At 51.2% G+C, this 16875-nt stretch overlaps 6 protein-coding genes across 6 annotated transcripts; 4 read left to right on the plus strand and 2 right to left on the minus strand.

Moving 5' to 3' along the window:
• Window positions 1–29: 29 nt before the first annotated feature.
• BO83DRAFT_343786 (tetrahydrofolate synthase) lies at window positions 30–2263 on the minus strand. The gene is made up of 3 exons (XM_025528709.1): window positions 1951–2263; window positions 1748–1885; window positions 30–1668 (listed from the first exon to the last, which is right to left on the minus strand). Exons 1-3 carry the CDS (start codon window positions 2041–2043, stop codon window positions 265–267), a joined length of 1635 nt encoding a protein of 544 aa, XP_025385371.1. The 5' UTR covers window positions 2044–2263; the 3' UTR covers window positions 30–264.
• Window positions 2264–2602: 339 nt separating this feature from the next.
• Window positions 2603–5250, minus strand: BO83DRAFT_380882 (putative phosphoinositide phosphatase (Sac1)). Its single transcript, XM_025531858.1, has 3 exons — window positions 4796–5250; window positions 2998–4733; window positions 2603–2945 (listed from the first exon to the last, which is right to left on the minus strand). The coding sequence occupies exons 1-3, from the start codon at window positions 5001–5003 to the stop codon at window positions 2769–2771; spliced, it is 2121 nt and encodes a 706-aa protein (XP_025385372.1). The 5' UTR covers window positions 5004–5250; the 3' UTR covers window positions 2603–2768.
• Window positions 5251–5572: 322 nt separating this feature from the next.
• Window positions 5573–6516, plus strand: BO83DRAFT_319188 (Rab family GTPase; the record flags this gene model as incomplete). Its single annotated transcript, XM_025527768.1, has 5 exons — window positions 5573–5642; window positions 5723–5742; window positions 5803–5829; window positions 5914–6105; window positions 6169–6516. The coding sequence occupies 5 exons, from the start codon at window positions 5573–5575 to the stop codon at window positions 6514–6516; spliced, it is 657 nt and encodes a 218-aa protein (XP_025385373.1).
• A 933-nt stretch (window positions 6517–7449) lies between these two features.
• BO83DRAFT_439784 (MICOS complex subunit MIC60) lies at window positions 7450–9719 on the plus strand. The gene is made up of 4 exons (XM_025536204.1): window positions 7450–7621; window positions 7688–7802; window positions 7859–9456; window positions 9523–9719. Exons 1-4 carry the CDS (start codon window positions 7490–7492, stop codon window positions 9565–9567), a joined length of 1890 nt encoding a protein of 629 aa, XP_025385374.1. The 5' UTR covers window positions 7450–7489; the 3' UTR covers window positions 9568–9719.
• Window positions 9720–9933: 214 nt separating this feature from the next.
• Window positions 9934–13969, plus strand: BO83DRAFT_380885 (uncharacterized protein). Its single transcript, XM_025531859.1, has one exon. It carries the CDS (start codon window positions 10095–10097, stop codon window positions 13797–13799), a length of 3705 nt encoding a protein of 1234 aa, XP_025385375.1. The 5' UTR covers window positions 9934–10094; the 3' UTR covers window positions 13800–13969.
• A 742-nt stretch (window positions 13970–14711) lies between these two features.
• BO83DRAFT_391537 (uncharacterized protein) lies at window positions 14712–15173 on the plus strand (the record flags this gene model as incomplete). The annotated part of the gene is made up of 1 exon (XM_025532906.1): window positions 14712–15173. The coding sequence occupies one exon, from the start codon at window positions 14712–14714 to the stop codon at window positions 15171–15173; it is 462 nt and encodes a 153-aa protein (XP_025385376.1).
• Between the last annotated feature and the right edge of the window lie 1702 nt (window positions 15174–16875).

The following is a 16875-nucleotide window of genomic DNA, read 5'->3' on the forward strand; positions in this document are numbered from 1 at the left end:
TACAGTGAAGCTTTCTTTGGGATCCACAACACCGTCGCGCTGATTTTGTTTCATTCAGTATATACACAACACAATAAGAGCTTTGTTGAAAGATATCAGACGCCCCTTCTAATGCTATCTCGACATCATCGGACCATTAATGACCATTAATCATGCAAATAAGGCACCAGCCTTTGGCTAGCGGGTATCACCAGAATTGTTGTTGAAACCTCATGGTGAGGCAGAAAAATGAAAGACAAACAGAAAAGGATTGGGCAAGTACATTCAGTTGTACTGGGCGGGCTTCGTCTCGATTACATCCAGGAAGCCTCCGACAAGGAGCAAGCTACCTGTGACAAAAGTCATGACAGGAGCCTCATCTTGACCTACAAGTCCCCTCTCTCTTGTCGCAAGTTCCCTGGCGAAGTCTACAGCCTCTTCAATAGTTCCATACACCTTGACCTCGGTGCGGGGATCAATTGAATGCCACTTTTCAGCAAGGCTTTTCTGGACTTGTAGTCTCTGCACATCATCCGCATTTGTGTTCATACTAACCAGATCAGGACGGTAGCCTGCATCCTTGTAGGTGACATTCGTGCAAAAGAGAGCATGAGTGAACGGCTGTTCCGCGCCCAAGGCTGCAGATAAGGTCTCATGTAAAGCCTCGGCAAGAGCATTGCTATCGCGAGTCTGCTGGTTGAAGATCAAAACGCGCAGCTTCTTGTTCGCGGCTGCAGTAGACGAAGAGCTGGCTTGTACCTGGGAAGCGAACCACTGACCAGCGAGCCTAATACTTTCCAAAGTATGGCCTCCATCAAGGTACCAGGTGACTTCTTTCTCATGTCGCGTCTCGCAGCGACCTCCCAGTCGGGCAGACTCCAACCCTTGGCGGAATGCTGGCGGCAAGGGCTTGGAAAGGATGTCCGACGGGACATCCTCGACCCCGACCTTTCTGAGAAACTCAGCAGCTGCAGCGACGGCGACGGCGGCATTCGTATACTGGAAATCACCAGCCAAACCAAGTTTTACATCTCCCGTAGTGGTAAGCTCGGGGTGGCCTCTCACTATCTCGAGCTGAGTGCCTTTCTCCGCTGCGCGCTCGTATAGTACCTTCTCTGCGGTTGGAGGCTGCGGCGCACTGAACGCTTGAGTACCAGGCTTGATGATACCGCCTTTGTGCCAAGCGATCTCTTCAATGGTATTACCGAGCATGGCAGTGTGGTCGATGCCCAAACTAGTGATCGCAGTCGCAGCTGGCTTTTCGATCACATTTGTGCAGTCGTACTCTCCACCAATACCACACTCGATGACCGCAGCGTCTACCCCCTCGCTAATGTAGGTGTGGAAAGCCATCAAAGTCAGGTACCGGAAGTATTGCGGCTTGGTTCGTAGGCTTGTTGGGTCCTCGCCCGCCTTTTGCGCGGCCTCTTCGAGTCTGTCCCATACCTCAAAGAAATATTTGGCGAATTTCTCTTCGGAGAGTGGAGTATTATCGATCTTGATACGTTCGCGGGCGAATCGCAGGTGGGGTGAGGTGTAAAGTCCGACCTTGTTGAGCTTGCGCGAGGGGGCATCCGCGGATCCAGAAGGAGTATACTGGGACAGGATAGAGGAGATGAAGGACGACGTCGATCCTTTGCCCTTCGTACCGGCAACGTGAATAGGATTTATTTGGTTCAGGTCAGAAGGCTATAGGAAAAGGTCCAGTCTTAGTATTTACAGACAAGGCTTCCCGGCTTAGGGATCTGCTGTGGAAGGTGGTACTAACCTGGTAACCAATGCGTCGAAGCCACTCTACGGTCTCCGGAAGGGAGCGTAGGTTCATGTCTTTCCTAGACACCGACTTCCTCAATTCCTCAACCACCGCAAAATTGGTTTGCAGCGAGTTGAGGGCCGCAATCGCAGCCTGCGTTCTGTTAGAATGGTAATCCAGTCATTGAGTCATCGGCCTCCGATCGGAAGTGCGCGTACCTCATAATTGCGGGACATGACTGTGGCACAAGAGAAGTGTCGACGCAACTGACAAGACCTATAGAAAGGAGAAAATGGTCGAATGCCCCTCATGAGGGTCGAGTAAGAACCCGCTCACGTGCCTTGTTCGAGACTGAGGGGTTGCAGGTCGATTACCACACCGGTACCAATAAAGAGAGAGAGACCTGCTGCTCCGATTAAATTGGCTTATGGAGGTTCAGCTGAGCTGCCGGCAGTAATGACGCTAAGCCCGATTACCTTTAAACGACCCAGTTATCCGGCAAATCAACTTGACCACTATGGTTCTTTGTGGGCCGTCCCGCTATTATTTGCGATAGTTAAGTCATTGTCAATTGTCATCCATTTTCATCAGCACAACTGTACGCATGAGCCGGTTATCGCTGACTACTGGGAGCAAGAAACCACCCCTCCATCATGTGATGTGTAAGCCGGAAGCAGCCATCAGACCACGATGTAACCCAGAGGTGATACTTAGAGAAGAGTCAACTCTATTTAGATTACTTGCTTTCTAATTCATGTGGGCAAAAAGTAAGACTTGAACAGCCAATGGCGCGACCATCAGCGAGAATATCACATTAGGGTTGACGGACTTCTATAAAAAGTAATAATAAGAAATAGAGGCCGGGGACCAGAACTTGGAAACAGAATATGAAATAATAAAGGAGGGAATGAAGCAACGTGAACAGATCTAAACTCAAGTGAACAAGCAAGCAACACTAAATGTACAGAAACACGTAGTGGTCATGTAACATGCTTAGTTTTGTTGAAGAGGTGGATGAAAAGTACGGTGGCACAGATTACTCGATCCTCGTTTTGCCCTCCTCGAGAAACACCAGCCGGGCATTGCTGTACCCTCTCTGGTGCCTCCTCGCAGGGAGTAGTTGGCCGACTATAGGATCAGACCGAGCCTTCATGAGCGCATCTTGATACCCCTCAGAGCCAGCTGTAGGTGTGTTCAATTTCGGCCAGTTTACCTGTTTCGTGGGGTCAGTATGTTGGCATAACAAGGAGGACAACAAGACTTACATAGAGCATTCCGTGAGCAAGGATAAAACGTGCACACCAGGCGCTGACGATGAACCAGAAAAGAACAAATAAGCGCAGAGGCCACACGGTAGAGTCGGGCAAGCGTCTCGTGAAGGCGGCTACCGTGATCAAGAAGACTCCAGCAGCAAAGATATACGGAACAGACTGGATGATGAGTGGTCGACGATCCAGGAAGAGCTGAATGTTCCCAAGGGTAGAGTTCGGGGGAAGATAGGTGCCCAGGAAGACATCGAACCCATCTTGTCGAGGCCCGTCCATGAAGTTGTTCCGTACATATCGTGTGATGGAGTTGTTCAAGTCTTGCAGCATACCAGCGCGAGTGCGCTCGCCAGTCCGGGTGAAATCGGTCTTCAACGCTCCAGTACCGGAGTAGGCCTTAGACACAACATCAGCATTGTCTGCCCAGATGTTACGGAACAGGTTTTCAAAGTCGCGGTCATCATTCGCTGCTTCTCCAGGCTGTAAAACTCCTGCGTCAACGAGCTGACGTGTTATAGCCCAACGTCCCAGCATACTCTGAACGACATTTGTACGATCCAGACAGTCCATGCAGTTCGTCCGGACGACGCTAGACTGCGCGGAGCGTGTATCCAATTGACCACCAGGAGCACCCGGATTTTCTACTCCACGGAAATAACCGCCTCGTGTTAGACCGTCCATTAGCCGTTCCAGCAGCAACTCCGCACGATGCCACTTGAGACCCTTTGTCTCATTGTGAAAGTCGAAATATACGTAGTGGAGTCGGTCCAACTCTTTCTGCCTGAGCCCGGGCTCCACCGCGTGCACCTTCTCCGACGATATCTCATCCGCTTCGGTGCTATCGGTAGAGGACGACACGAGGATGCGAACGAGCTGTTCGTAGGCAGTCTTCACACGCTCTTCCCTGCCTTTCTGGTTCACAAGGTTGACCAGGTAGTTCTCGCCATAGACACGGATCTGCTCAGCGAAATGCTTACGAGCAGCATCGACGGCAGTTTCAACCCCACGGACCTGCAGCTTCGGTGTGTACTTCAGGTTGTTGACTTCGGCCCAGTATACGGGCACACTTCCTCTGGTCTGTACGAACGCCATGACCTGAAGGTCCTGCGCTGAGCCACCCAATTTGTCCTTTGCTAGGGACTGGCCTCCAGAGAATCCAGAAAGACCTCCCGTCGCATCATTGAGTATAACAATCTGCTCAGTCTCATTGTAGTTGGACACGTGGCCTTGATCATCGATACCGCGGGAGAAATACCTTGTCCCACCGCGGTACCTAGATCTCCTGGTTATAAGAGCAAATGTAAAAGAAGTGGACTTGACTTTTGCGGGCGTGATGCGAAGCATTCCGAACATAACAGGCAGAATATACGGGTCAACTCCAGGTTGTGGTCCGTAGCGCACCCCGGTAACATCATGTTCTCCCAGACTGAAGTCAATCAAGTCTGACTGAATGAAACGGTTCCAGAAAAATCGATCATCGGCTCGTTTCCACATAGGAAGGTTGGGGTCGGTTTGCGACTGACGTTGGAAGCTATTGGTGATATCCAGAGCGTAGGAAAAGTACATAGGTCCCGTACGAAGCAGCTCCTTCAACAGTGCCAAATAGGTGTCTTCATCATAGTCGTGCAGGGAGCGCTCACGCAGAGGCAAGAACTCGGTCGCCGCAACCTTATAGACCATGTGGCCGCGTAGGCGCCCCACGGGCAGGGCCTTGGTGATGACTATAATGTATTTATCTATTCAAATTAGTATGGTGTGTACTACAGACGGACAGGAGAGTATATTGACATGGACTCACCGAGCTTCAGTTTGATAATACCCAGAATGCCTGCAATACTAGAGATGCGCTTGGCTCCGGAGAGGGTGCCGTTACTGAGCCGCAAGTCGCCGGTCGGACGCTCGACAACAAGCGTCGGGGCATTAGGGGATGAGGGTGAAGTGAAGGCATAATGAGAGGAGGCAGCGTGCAAATTGATGTCGCGAAATGGAAGAACGGAGGCAGCCATTGTTGGGCGATGACCCACTACGTGGGATGAAGAAGCTCAGAAGAAGGGAGAGTTACTAAAAAAGAAGTATAGATCAGGAAAGGGTGAAAGAGTGTGTTAGAAAAATTCAGCGCATATTGCGCAAGAGGAATGGGGGGAAAGTGAGAGGGAACGGAAGGTGAGAGGCACGAATGAACAACAGGCAGAGACGTAATTTCAGGGAACCCCGGGATGATCTCCAGGGAGGCTCGGGAGCAAGAGAAACGGAGGTACCTCACAGCACCTCGTTGTGCCAGCATGTGCTGGTGGTGATAAGCAAGGCTGGCGCGGACGGAATCGGCCAGGGCCGCCACACCGCCCCGCAGAGCGGCCAGTCGGCTTGGGCCAGGTGTGGCTGAATCCCTTCGTCATCTACCACCGACAGGCCGCCATCAAACCTCCCAGCATCCCGAGTCCGCCTCCAATACTTGTTTCCTCCCTTCATCTCGATCTATCCACCTCATCCAGCTCCCCCCTTTTGTGCTTATATCGTGGGCGCTATTCTCTCTTGACTTATTCTCGTTAAAGTTGTTCTTTTGACCATATCGACTATGGCCTCCAGAGCCGCAGCAGGCGCCCGTCCCGGGGCCAGGTTCGCTCAGTTCAAGCTTGTATTGCTGGGTTGGTTTTCCCCCTGTTATTGGCCCCACTATAGTATGCGTCAAAAGTACTGACATGTTGTTTTCGTTCGCCCTATCTAGGAGAGTCCGCAGTCGGAAAGGTTGGGATTTTGTAATTTTCGGGGTTCTAAATAGCGGTCGCTGACTATCTTGCTCCACAGAGTTCGCTAGTACTGAGATTCGTCAAGGTGGGATAAGTCGTCCTTATTTCCGGAAATTTTTCTACAAGGGAACGATTTTCCGGATAACTTACTGGGGCTAACACTGCATAGGATCAATTCGATGATTACCGCGAGTCGACCATTGGCGCCGCCTTCCTCACACAAACCATCTCCCTGGACGAAAGTACGACAGTCAAGTTCGAGATATGGGATACAGCCGGCCAGGAGAGATACAAGTCTCTGGCTCCCATGTATTACAGGAACGCCAACTGCGCGGTCGTTGTGTACGATATCACTCAGGCTGTATGATTCCCGGCTCGACCTCCTCCATTCCTATGGTAACTAATCAATCGTAACGTTGAGCAGTCGTCACTGGACAAGGCCAAGTCATGGGTGAAGGAATTACAGCGTCAGGCAAACGAGAATATTGTCATCGCCCTTGCAGGAAACAAGCTTGATCTCGTGACGGAGAGCCCGGACAAGAGGGCCATTCCTACGGCTGACGCCGAAGCCTATGCACGTGAAGCTGGTCTTCTGTTCTTCGAGACATCTGCAAAGACCTCCTCGAATATTAAGGAACTATTCACAGCAATCGCGAAGAAGCTCCCTCTTGACCAGGCAGGTCCTCGAAACTTGCGCACAACTCCCCGTCCTGGTGTCGATCTGCGGCCAGAAGCACCCGGTACCCAAGGTGCCGGTTCCTGCAACTGCTAGGCTTTCCAAGTGGCGTATACTAAGTAACTGTTGTGTGTCGAGTCCTCGATCTAATCCACCTTTCTTTTCCTTTCCTCCTTTCGCATGGGCTATTGTTAGATGCAGGAGATGTGTGTCTTCTAGCTTGACTGTGAACCGGCACGCTGGGCAACAGTATGCAACCCGTCAGCGACTTTGAACAAGACTGTTTTATGGCTTTCTAATGGTGCCGTGATTACTGCAACTTTGGCCGACCGGCGTCGTATAGGTGTCTCTTGCTTTCCAGGGGATTCAATCATCCCTACGGATTTGAACATGATGATCTATCCAGTCATCATCAGTCTTTCTCACTGCACACTGGTCTGACAAGACGAAGATTTCAAATACCGTCATTGGATGTGGAGGGAGAGCTTAATACTGTACTGGCACGGTTGGATTTGACTGTCTAGACATTATGCCACAGGGATGGACCTATGATTTCTTTGTTCCGCGTTGTTCTCTGTGTCTCTGCTTCCTCGTTCCTGGCGTCTGTATCCTTTTGAATGGGTTGAATTCATGTCACTTTCTTACTTTTTCTTTGTGTTCTTCCTGAGACTCTCAGTATGCTATGCCTATATAATACTTCACCTTCAGTCATCGGATCTGAACTAGCCATCTACTAATTCCAGTGGCATACACATAGTAGGTGTTTGGTGCATGGTGAACCTCGTAGACGCAAAGATCAGATAAAGTTTATAAGATAGAACAATTAGTTATTGCTACTGATACAAAGCTAGTTTGTGGGCAAGATAATGTCCTGCAGCATTGGATAAGACAGCTAGCTCGGTCTATCCGGACAGCCGGCGCGGGCGGTGCGAAGTGACCCGAGCTGAGCCACTCTTTGGCGGTGCAGGATCGGAGCGGATCGTAAAAGCACCTATCCCAATTCCGGTCCGCGTTTTCACTCCCATCAACACCAACCCCTCAACTAAGCCAGCTCCCAGCGCTCATCTCCATGGTAGTGCGGCCCATGATGCTGCGCTCTTCTGTTGCACCGGGACGACAGTTGCTGCTGTCCTCCGCTCGTCAGCGGACCGCCTCCCAATGGCTGTCCAGAGCCGGAGCAAGCAGCCGGCTTTCAGGTCAGGTACGGTGACGGCATCCGCAGTCGAGTCATAAACATCCTAACTAATCTCGTCTCAATTCTCTGCAGAGGTTCTTCGCCGATATTAAGCCCCCTACCACCGCTGCTCCTACGCCCGCTACTCCGTCTTCCGAGTCTGCTGTTCCCCCAGAGACCGTCCCTAAGCCATCACCCACCGGGCAAGGTACGAATGCTCTGATCAGTTGAGTCGCAAGCTTCCCCAGTGCTGATGTACGACAGAGTCCACTCTCCCTCCCTCTACTCCTCCTACCCCAGCTCCTAAGGGTGGACGCTTCCGCAGATTCCTTCTCTACCTGCTGCTTACCTCCGGATTCGCATACGGTGGCGGCGTTTTCCTGGCTTTGAAGTTCGATAACTTTCACGATTTCTTTACCGAATACATTCCCTATGGTGAGGAGAGTGTCCTTTACTTCGAAGAGCGTGACTTCTATCGTCGATTCCCCAACACTCTGAGAAACCAGAACCGCCTTAACCCGACCCCAAGGGATGAAGGAAACAAGATCACCATCCCAAGCAAGAGCGGACTTACCTCGAAGGTCGCCGAGGAGGAGACCTCGGGAGCAGATGTTTCCCAGAAGGGCCCCCATATGAGTGCCACTCCGGCTCCGAAGAGCTCCGAAGCGCAAATCAAGCCCGCCGCCGCTAAGCCCGAGGACAAGACCACAGCTGTTGTGAAGGCCAAGGAGGAGAAGGCCGCCAAGGTTGCTGAGGAGGAACCCAGACAACCGGCGATTCCTGCTGTTACCCCTCTCGAGTTTGCTCAGGTCAACGAGGGAGATGAAGCGATCGTCCAGGAGCTCGTGAAGACGTTCAACGACATGATTACCGTCATCAGCGCTGATGAGAACTCCGGCAAGTACTCTCAGCCCGTGGCCAAGGCCAAGGAGGAACTCCAGAAGGTTGGAGAGAAGATCATCGCTGTTCGTGAGGAGGCCCGTCGTGCCGCTCAGGAAGAGATTCAGCAGGCCCATGCTACTTTCGATGAGTCCGCTCGCGAGCTCATCCGCCGTTTTGACGAAATGCGTGCGGCCGATGCCGCCCAGTACCGCGAGGAGTTTGAGGCCGAGCGCGAAAAGTTGGCCCATGCCTACCAGGAGAAGATCAGAACCGAATTGCAGAGGGCTCAGGAGGTGGCCGAACAGCGCCTCAAAAACGAGCTGGTTGAGCAAGCCATTGAGCTTAACCGCAAGTACCTGCACGAAGTCAAGGAGCTCGTGGAGCGAGAACGTGAAGGCCGTCTCAGCAAGTTGAACGAACTCACCGCCAACGTCAGTGAGCTGGAGAAGCTTACATCTGGCTGGAGAGAGGTCATTGACAGCAACCTCAGGACCCAACAACTCCAGGTGGCTGTTGATGCCGTGCGCTCCGTTGTTGATCGCTCTGCCGTTCCTCGCCCCTTCGTCCGCGAGCTTGTCGCCGTGAAGGAATTGGCCGCTGAGGACCCCGTTGTTGAGGCTGCCATCTCTTCTATCAACCCTGCTGCTTACCAGCGTGGAATCCCTTCGACCTCTCAGATCATTGAGCGCTTCCGTCGTGTCGCTGATGAGGTGCGCAAGGCCAGCCTTCTGCCCGAAGATGCAGGTATCGCTAGCCACGCTGCCAGCGTTGTTCTGAGCAAGGTCATGTTCAAGAAGGATGCTGTTGCCGGTAGCGACGATGTGGAGAGTGTGCTGTACCGGACCGAGAGCCTTCTGGAAGAAGGTAACCTCGATGCTGCAGCTCGTGAGATGAACAGTCTTTCGGGATGGGCCAAGATTTTGAGCAAGGACTGGCTTGTGGATGTTCGCAGAGTGTTGGAAGTTAAGCAAGCTCTGGAGGTAAGGATTTCCCCTAAAAGTTCCTGTCTGTCTAAATGATATCGAACTGACATATTCTATCTACAGGTGATCGAAACCGAGGCGCGTTTACAATGTTTGAGGGTTGAGTAGAGAAATAATTCTCCCGACATCATTTTAGCTTTCTTGTACCTCATGCCTCCTATCTACAGGACTTGTACCTCTAGTTGTCCGCCTGCGTTGTTAGAGTCAATGCTAGATATTTTCCTTTGTATATTGTATACTAGTTGGGAGCTTTAAGCGCTTTTTCTAAAAGAATCCCACTGCTGCACCATGTACGTGTGGTGTGGAGCATCTTGTCAGCTATCTGATAAAGTCGATAATCAAGTCTGGGGAATGCTTAATATTGATGGGGATTGTTTGCTGTGTTTGCAGTTCCACGTGGGCCGCGGCGCATGATGCACCTGCTGCCTACTGATGAAGTAGCGATCGTCAGACTAACATCTGGACAACGAGGACGAGGGGGTGTCCAGATTAGTTCTCCTAGATGGTTGTTTTTCCTTCAGGAGCCATGACTGAACTCTAGCGATTTCTCGCATATCTCCATGTCGGCCTTTCCTCGTGGACGTTGCCCCCTTTCCTATCCCGCGGGACGGACCACTTCGTCACCATAGCTTTTAATGTCGCCGAAGACCAATGAATCCTATCCACCTACACCTCCTATGCCCCAGACCGATGAGACACAGCCAGATTACCACACACGCTACCATACATCTAATGATAACTCCGACCGACAAACGGGTGCGCACATGAACGAGGGACGAGCGAGCGGGGAGCTAGAGGGCAGCACCCTCGGTAGCAGCTCTCGGGATGGCGATAAAGGAGGCCGGGCCCAACGCCGAACGGCCAGCTCCGGCGGCTTCCTAGTCGATTCGTCTTTTCTACCCAGGTCGAAGAGCTTGCGTGCAAGCCAATACCTCCCTCGCCGCTCAGAATCCAGCCGCAAGGAGAAGCGTGAAGCACCCGAACCTGAATTGGTAGTTCCGAAGAAGCGATCACGATTCCCTTGGATTCGGCATAAAGAGCAGAAGGTATCCCAAGTAGAGCAGGCGGAGCATACCAATCATACGGAGCATACGGAACCCACAACAGCGGAGGAGACTCCTGCTTCATCGAATCTGGAGCAGGATGCGGCTTCCCAGGAGTCGCATAGCAAGCAGACGGACAATCAGGACACCATAGGTCTTGATAGGGATTCGCTCCAGATAGTGAATCTTGCCTTGAATTTGAGCGAGTCGAGGAAAAGGAATAGCCTGGGTCGCTCTGCTTCAACTCGTCTTTCGGGAGGTAGATGGGCTCTGGCAGGTGGGCAAACATCCGCTCCATACACTGGTAGACATGCATCGGTTCCAGTAACCGACCTGGGGCATGGCGGCTCTCAACATGGCCAGAGGGTCACACAAGCACCGGGTGAAGATCTTACCAGAATAGTCGACTCCAGTCAACTGGGCGGACCGTCGACTCATGCGCCATCTTCAGTGGCAAGTCTACTTCCACATTCCGCTGGATCGGAACCCTTGCCGCAGGGCTTCTCAGAGAGCACACTTGCTCGAGCCGAGAAAGCTCGCCGCCATTTTGAGCTATTTTCGGAATATCTCCGACTACTTCCTTCTCTTCCTCCTCTTCAACCGATTGACGATCAAACTGCCGATTCAACATCTGTGCATAGCAGTGGCTTTGCATCACACCGGGTCTACAATCCTCTTCAGTGTATTCGCAATCGCAAAGTGAGATTTCGTGAGCGATGTGCAATAGACACGGAGGCAGCGGGGTGGTACGATACGGAGAAGGTACATCAGTGGGTTGATTCAGTGCAAGCTGAATACAGCCAGCAGCCGCATGGTCCCCTTGAATGTCTGCGGCTTCCATCGTTTCATAATTGTAAAGATGCTACACCGCGTGCAGAAGTAGACGAACCTGATCATCTTGCCGTCTCTCCTCCTTCAAGTCTGAGACGTGCTAGCCGCGCTAGCAGTGTCAAAGCACGCAGGCCACGGTCAGACTGGGTCATCGACCCCGCAGAGTTCCTTTACGATGCCGCATGGGTTGAGGAAAGGCACAATAAGGGTAAGATCGTTGATAGAGACGGGAATCATCTCTACCCAGATCCTTCGATTCTCATTACTCCTGATGATGATCAGACGCCCATTGAACCACCGCAGCAGCTACAGAATAATCGGCAATCGCTAGACTCGGAACACCCCACTTCTCGTACCTCCTTGTCTGATTCGCGCTCGGTTTTGGCGACAGAATTCAATAGAGTCGGGCGTGGACGGCGTCGGCACAGGTTCCACGGCTCTGGCCGTAGTGGACATGAAACCGAAGGATCAAGGAAAATGACAGGCTCTAAGAGGCATAAACTCGGCCTATTATCAAGTAGCTCTTCGAGCATCTCTAGTGCTGAGGGACGTCAGTACCGGGAATCGCCAATGGATAATACGTTGTCCTCTGAGAGGGATGTGTCCCCACTGCCCGACGCCTCACGACTTCGAGCCTCTGAGGTGCTCTCAGAATATGACACCGCCATGAATACCAGACTGACGCCAACCCATGACACTTTTCCTCGTTATGTGACCGGAAGATCTCCTACTTGGGCTCGGTCAGAGGGAAAGCGAAGTTCTATATCCTCTATTCCAAGTGTTGATGACCGCTACGACCCCTTGACAACCTTATCAACTGCAGAAAGCAGGTCTCCCGAGCTCCATGCGCAGGTCGGCATGTTTCCAAGTATCGCATCCAACCTATCCCCACCGGCAAGCCGTTCGCCGTCGCCTACAAAAGGCCGCTTCTCGCGTGCTATTGGTGCTCGACATGAGCGGAGTAAGAGCAACATTCGGGCAAAGGATATTGCAGATGATAGCTCCCTGGAGTCGGCGGCTTTGCGCAAGGATACTTCAACTGGGCATCCCGAGGGTATTCCCCAAGGTGGAAGGCTGGAACCAAGCCCGCTTCCCGATCGAATCTCTCCAGTATTTCAGGAAGACCCATCAAAATTCAACTCACAAAACCGCAAAGACGCAGTACAGGGCGAATCCAAGCTGCGTGGAATATTCAAAGGCCCTGGGAAGATCGCAGAGAAAGTGGGCAACGAAATGTCAAAAGTAGGGGATCTAATACTTAAAAAGGATACCGTCGCCCAGTCACGGAGATCTTCCGTTTCAAGCACTGATAGTTCTGTTTCCGATCCTCCTGATGATCCCGAAGAAGCTAGAGGTGATAGAATGTCTGGCGCCAAGTCTCTTTTGCGCCGGTTTCCTACGTTCTCCGACGATGCCAATCGAACTTCACGCAGGAATCTTGAGAAGATCAGTTCGAAGACCCATGTGCCTCCTATGTCTCCCTTTGTCTCCACGCCTCGGCATGATCGATTAGAAGAACATCAATCGCCTGTCTACGGCAGTCCTTCGAAGGCCGGTGCTGACATCGACACGACGGACTCACAGAGAGAAGTGGGTGGGTTTTCTACATCTCTCCATACGCCAGCAACCCGTCATGAGAAACTACGATTTGGCCCTGATATTCATACTGTGCCAGAACAATTCAGAAAGCGTAACATCAGGGATGTCGGTGTTCCCTTCAGTTTGACAAGGCCTCCTGTCACGGGTCTTGCTCAAGCGAGAGCAGACACTACTTCATCGTCCCAGGAAAAACGCCCAAGACTGGTAACTGAGTCAAGAAGCTGGAGTATCTCTAACCGCAGCTTATCTAGCTCGCTTGTTGTTGGTGTTCCGGGGAAGCGCGAGATTGAGCGCACCCGAGCCTTTCTTCTTTCTTCGGGAATTAAAGCTCGAGAGATCACCCGCCGAGCAGAATGTGTGCGGCGGCCACCACCAGACTTCCTTCGGCGCACATTTGGTACGGAAGCATCCGTACCTCAAGTAAGTCGGCTTTATGAGTACGATGTAGCCGCACAGGGCCTGCTCAGAAGCTTCGAGAAAACACATCGTTCGTTCCAACAATCCATAGACAATTTCTCTGGCTCGGTCTCATCTCCTTTAAGATCGCAACTGAACAAACTCGAGGACATCGTCAATGAGACGATTTCCCCGCGTGTTCAGGCAGCCACACAGGATGCGGAGGACTTGAGCATTCAGCTCAACACCACTAGTACGCTTGCTGTTAAACAGCTGAGCGATACACTTGACAAAGGAGTCAGGAGGCGTCATCGCCGGCTGCGCTGGGTACGGCGCACTGGGTTCGTGATGCTCGAATGGGCATTAGTTGGTATGCTCTGGTGGGTTTGGCTAATTGTGATGGCTTTCAAGATCTTGCGAGGCGTTTTTCGGGGTGTTCTTTCAGGTGTCAGATGGGTCTTGTGGTTGTGAATGCAAACTGAGAAGAAAGGCTGTTGTTTCCTCGTTATTATACCCCTGTCAGATCTCACATGTTCCTAGCGTTTGTTCCCTTTTCTACATCACTGATATTCGTTTCACAATACTTGTATTATATAGCTTTTTTATGATTGATAATTACTTTAATGTCTTCATGAAACTTGTGGCGAAGGTAGCCAATTGTCCAAGGCATTGCCGTAAACACCGTCATTGTATCCTCTCTAGCATAGTACGGCCAGAACAGTCCTTTCATGTCCTGGAAGGACAATAGTTGCTGAGAATAAAGGAATTCATATCTCACAGCAGAGGATTGCCGATATACATGGTAGTGTTTCTGCGGATCAGGTGACGCTGTCTAACTGAAACTCACTTCCTTTCATTGATAACTGGGAGTTCTTCACCTGTCCACGGTCATCGTCGTGACGACGATAGAATATCATACATTCGTATATAACATTCTCGCCCGGCCCCTGTTCCTCGAGCTCTTTTTCCTGCTCGGTCCAAGCATGCCGTCCCCATGCAGCAGACCCCGGTTCAGACAAAAGAAGAAGCCGCAACAAACTGAAACATTGACCGTAAGCCTACTCTTTGTTTTGACATAAGGAGAACTCCCAATGAGCCTCAGCTCATATCCAATATTTCTTGCTTCACAACATATAAACAGTTGGAAACCTTCCAGCCCCCACTTCGTGTTAGCATCTTACAACCCATGCAATATTGGCACTTGTTTCAAATCCCACAGTCAACAATCATATCACATTTCTCCCTCCATAGTCCCTTCCCCCACCCTCCTACTATACCCTCCGTCGACTACCTACCTATCTCCTACATTCTTCCCAATAAACTAAATAACTATTCACAAAAATAATCACAACCACAACTATCTTTAACTAGCCCCCTACGGAAATGTCCCTACCGTCACAACGCAAATTCAACTTGAATGCCAACAAGGCAAATCCCGCGGTGAGTGGAGGGCTTAGGCGTTCAAATGCACAGCATCGCAAACACCAAGATCTGGTCCCCCTGATGTTCGACCCTGCACAGGCACTGACATTTGACCAGTCGTCAAACAGCTGGAAGAGACAGGAGTTCAAGCAGGATCCTCTGAACGAACTTACTATCCGTCCTGGTGCGGAACAATCGCGAAACAAAGATAAGGGCAAGCGTCCAGCGAATATGAATGCATGGTCGGCCAAGTGTGGTGGTGTTTGTTCGACAACGACGACGATGAGCTCGAAGAGTAGTACTAGCCTCAACCCTGGAAGTGTTAGTAGCAGTGGTCAGTTGGCTGGTCCGACTCGTGAGCGCGGAAAGATTGAGACGGATCCGAGCAAGGTGCGGTGGCCTTTGATTGGGGTTAGGCGTTGATTGTTTGGGAGCATGTTGGGGCTGAACGGCTGGTTCCGTTCGGGTTGTTTATCTGAGATTATTTGAATCATTGGGTTGGATTGACTTGCAGCGCTTCTGGTAGCTGCTATGAATACGAATGTATGAGTACATGAATCATGTGGTTATGTCGTCTTTTAGTGGCTTGGTGAAGTTTGGTCTTGGAGTTTGATTGTTCATTGTTGGGCTTTTTGTGATAGTACAGTAGTGGTAATAGTGACGATGTCTCCTCTTAAAGCCTGATGCATGAGGTATATCAAACCTATTGATAGCCTTGATTTCTGCTTTTTGCAATCATCAATTCACTAAAGTCAGCAGTCGGTGAGATTCAGTTTATATGTCTTGGCCCATACGATGCTACTAAGTGATTAGCAGGCAGTGCCCTACCACATGATGCCGTAAGATTGCTGGTCGTATCCCATGATCCGTGCCTCCAGCTGAGATATATTTAGTACAGTAGGACGAACGGATCACTAGTAAGTAGAATAGTGGTTGGTTTGCCACTCATGACTCAGGCTACGTAGCATTATAAGAGACAAAAACAATACAATTCTGTTTGACAAGCAATACCTATTGTTACCATTTGGATGATCCAGGACCTAACATTGATCTTGATGGGTGGTGCAAATAGGATATCCATCACGTGCCACATGACTGTAGATCAGGGTCAATCACCGCCCGGGTGGAGCGGATAGAATACTGCCGACCGATGAGCCACGGCGGTCAAGCTTTGTGAGCCAATGGACAGGCGGCTAATAAGACGGGCATCAGAAAGACGGACGGCAGCGCGTCATGCCGCACTTTCCAAGAAACAGGCTTAAGTGGCGAAACCAGGAACAGTCTGTTCCGGGCCTATACTACCCATGTACGACCTGGTATAGCCGGTTCAAATTCTAGCTCGCGGGATGGACTTGACCGGTCCTCTTTCTTCAGAACCGAGGGACCACTAATCTGTCTTCCTCGCCAGTCGCGCGGGAAGTACGGCGTAGCACTCATCGATCTAGATAGTACGGATGACGCATCCCGGGGGGCAGGTGCTGAGAAGTAGTCGTCCTCTGATGATAAGCAGAGGCATGTGGTTCGAGAGAAAAAGTGACTCAAATTGTCTGGTACACTAGTAATCTGGCCGTAGGTCCAGGATTCAGACGACGGATCTTCAGGGACTGATCTATTGGAAAGTTGAGGGAAAATCGGGAGGGCATCAGGCCGAATCAACAATCAAGGGGATCTGCCAGGTTCCCATGGGACAGGAGACAGGCAGCAAGATTGAGACCACGTCAACCATTACTGGCGGGAAGAGAGAGAAAGTAACCATACTGTGTGAAGGGCAGAGATCCACTCCGGGGTACGTTGAGAGTGAGGGAAATAATGATGGAAGAGCGAAGTAGAGACGGAGGTAAGATACATACTATACATACTATACATGACCATACCGAGCGGTGACGGCGGAGGGGCACGGTGATTCGGGAGATGCCGTAATCTCCCCCCCCCACGAGAACCACTCTCTCATTCCTCCATTCTGTCGCTGCTTTTTCTCTCTTCGACTTCGTCTGCATCGTCCCTTTGTTGCGTTCCCCCGTGCACATCGAGCCATTGTGGTAAGTCTTCATCCGTTCTCTCGTTCCTTGCTGGGCTACCTGCAGCGCTCGGCCTTCCTCGTATTATCGACTCATCGAGATCGTTC

This window comes from Aspergillus eucalypticola, assembly GCF_003184535.1.
Source record: "Aspergillus eucalypticola CBS 122712 chromosome Unknown BO83scaffold_23, whole genome shotgun sequence".
NCBI lineage: Eukaryota > Fungi > Ascomycota > Eurotiomycetes > Eurotiales > Aspergillaceae > Aspergillus > Aspergillus eucalypticola.

Excerpts from the sequence above, each read along its gene's own strand:
- BO83DRAFT_439784 (XM_025536204.1), top strand. The coding sequence starts at position 7,490 with ATGGTAGTGCGGCCCATGATGCTGCGCTCTTCTGTTGCACCGGGACGA. Across the intron at positions 7,622-7,687 it reads GCAGCCGGCTTTCAGGTCAG|AGGTTCTTCGCCGATATTAA; the intron begins GTACGGTGACGG and ends AATTCTCTGCAG. Across the intron at positions 9,457-9,522 it reads AAGTTAAGCAAGCTCTGGAG|GTGATCGAAACCGAGGCGCG; the intron begins GTAAGGATTTCC and ends TTCTATCTACAG.
- BO83DRAFT_380882 (XM_025531858.1), bottom strand. The coding sequence starts at position 5,003 with ATGGCTGCCTCCGTTCTTCCATTTCGCGACATCAATTTGCACGCTGCC. Across the intron at positions 4,734-4,795 it reads TATTATCAAACTGAAGCTCG|ATAAATACATTATAGTCATC; the intron begins GTGAGTCCATGT and ends TAATTTGAATAG. Across the intron at positions 2,946-2,997 it reads TTGCTCACGGAATGCTCTAT|GTAAACTGGCCGAAATTGAA; the intron begins GTAAGTCTTGTT and ends CCCACGAAACAG.
- BO83DRAFT_343786 (XM_025528709.1), bottom strand. The coding sequence starts at position 2,043 with ATGAGGGGCATTCGACCATTTTCTCCTTTCTATAGGTCTTGTCAGTTG. Across the intron at positions 1,886-1,950 it reads TCATGTCCCGCAATTATGAG|GCTGCGATTGCGGCCCTCAA; the intron begins GTACGCGCACTT and ends AACAGAACGCAG. Across the intron at positions 1,669-1,747 it reads TTCGACGCATTGGTTACCAG|CCTTCTGACCTGAACCAAAT; the intron begins GTTAGTACCACC and ends CTTTTCCTATAG.
- BO83DRAFT_380885 (XM_025531859.1), top strand. The coding sequence starts at position 10,095 with ATGTCGCCGAAGACCAATGAATCCTATCCACCTACACCTCCTATGCCC.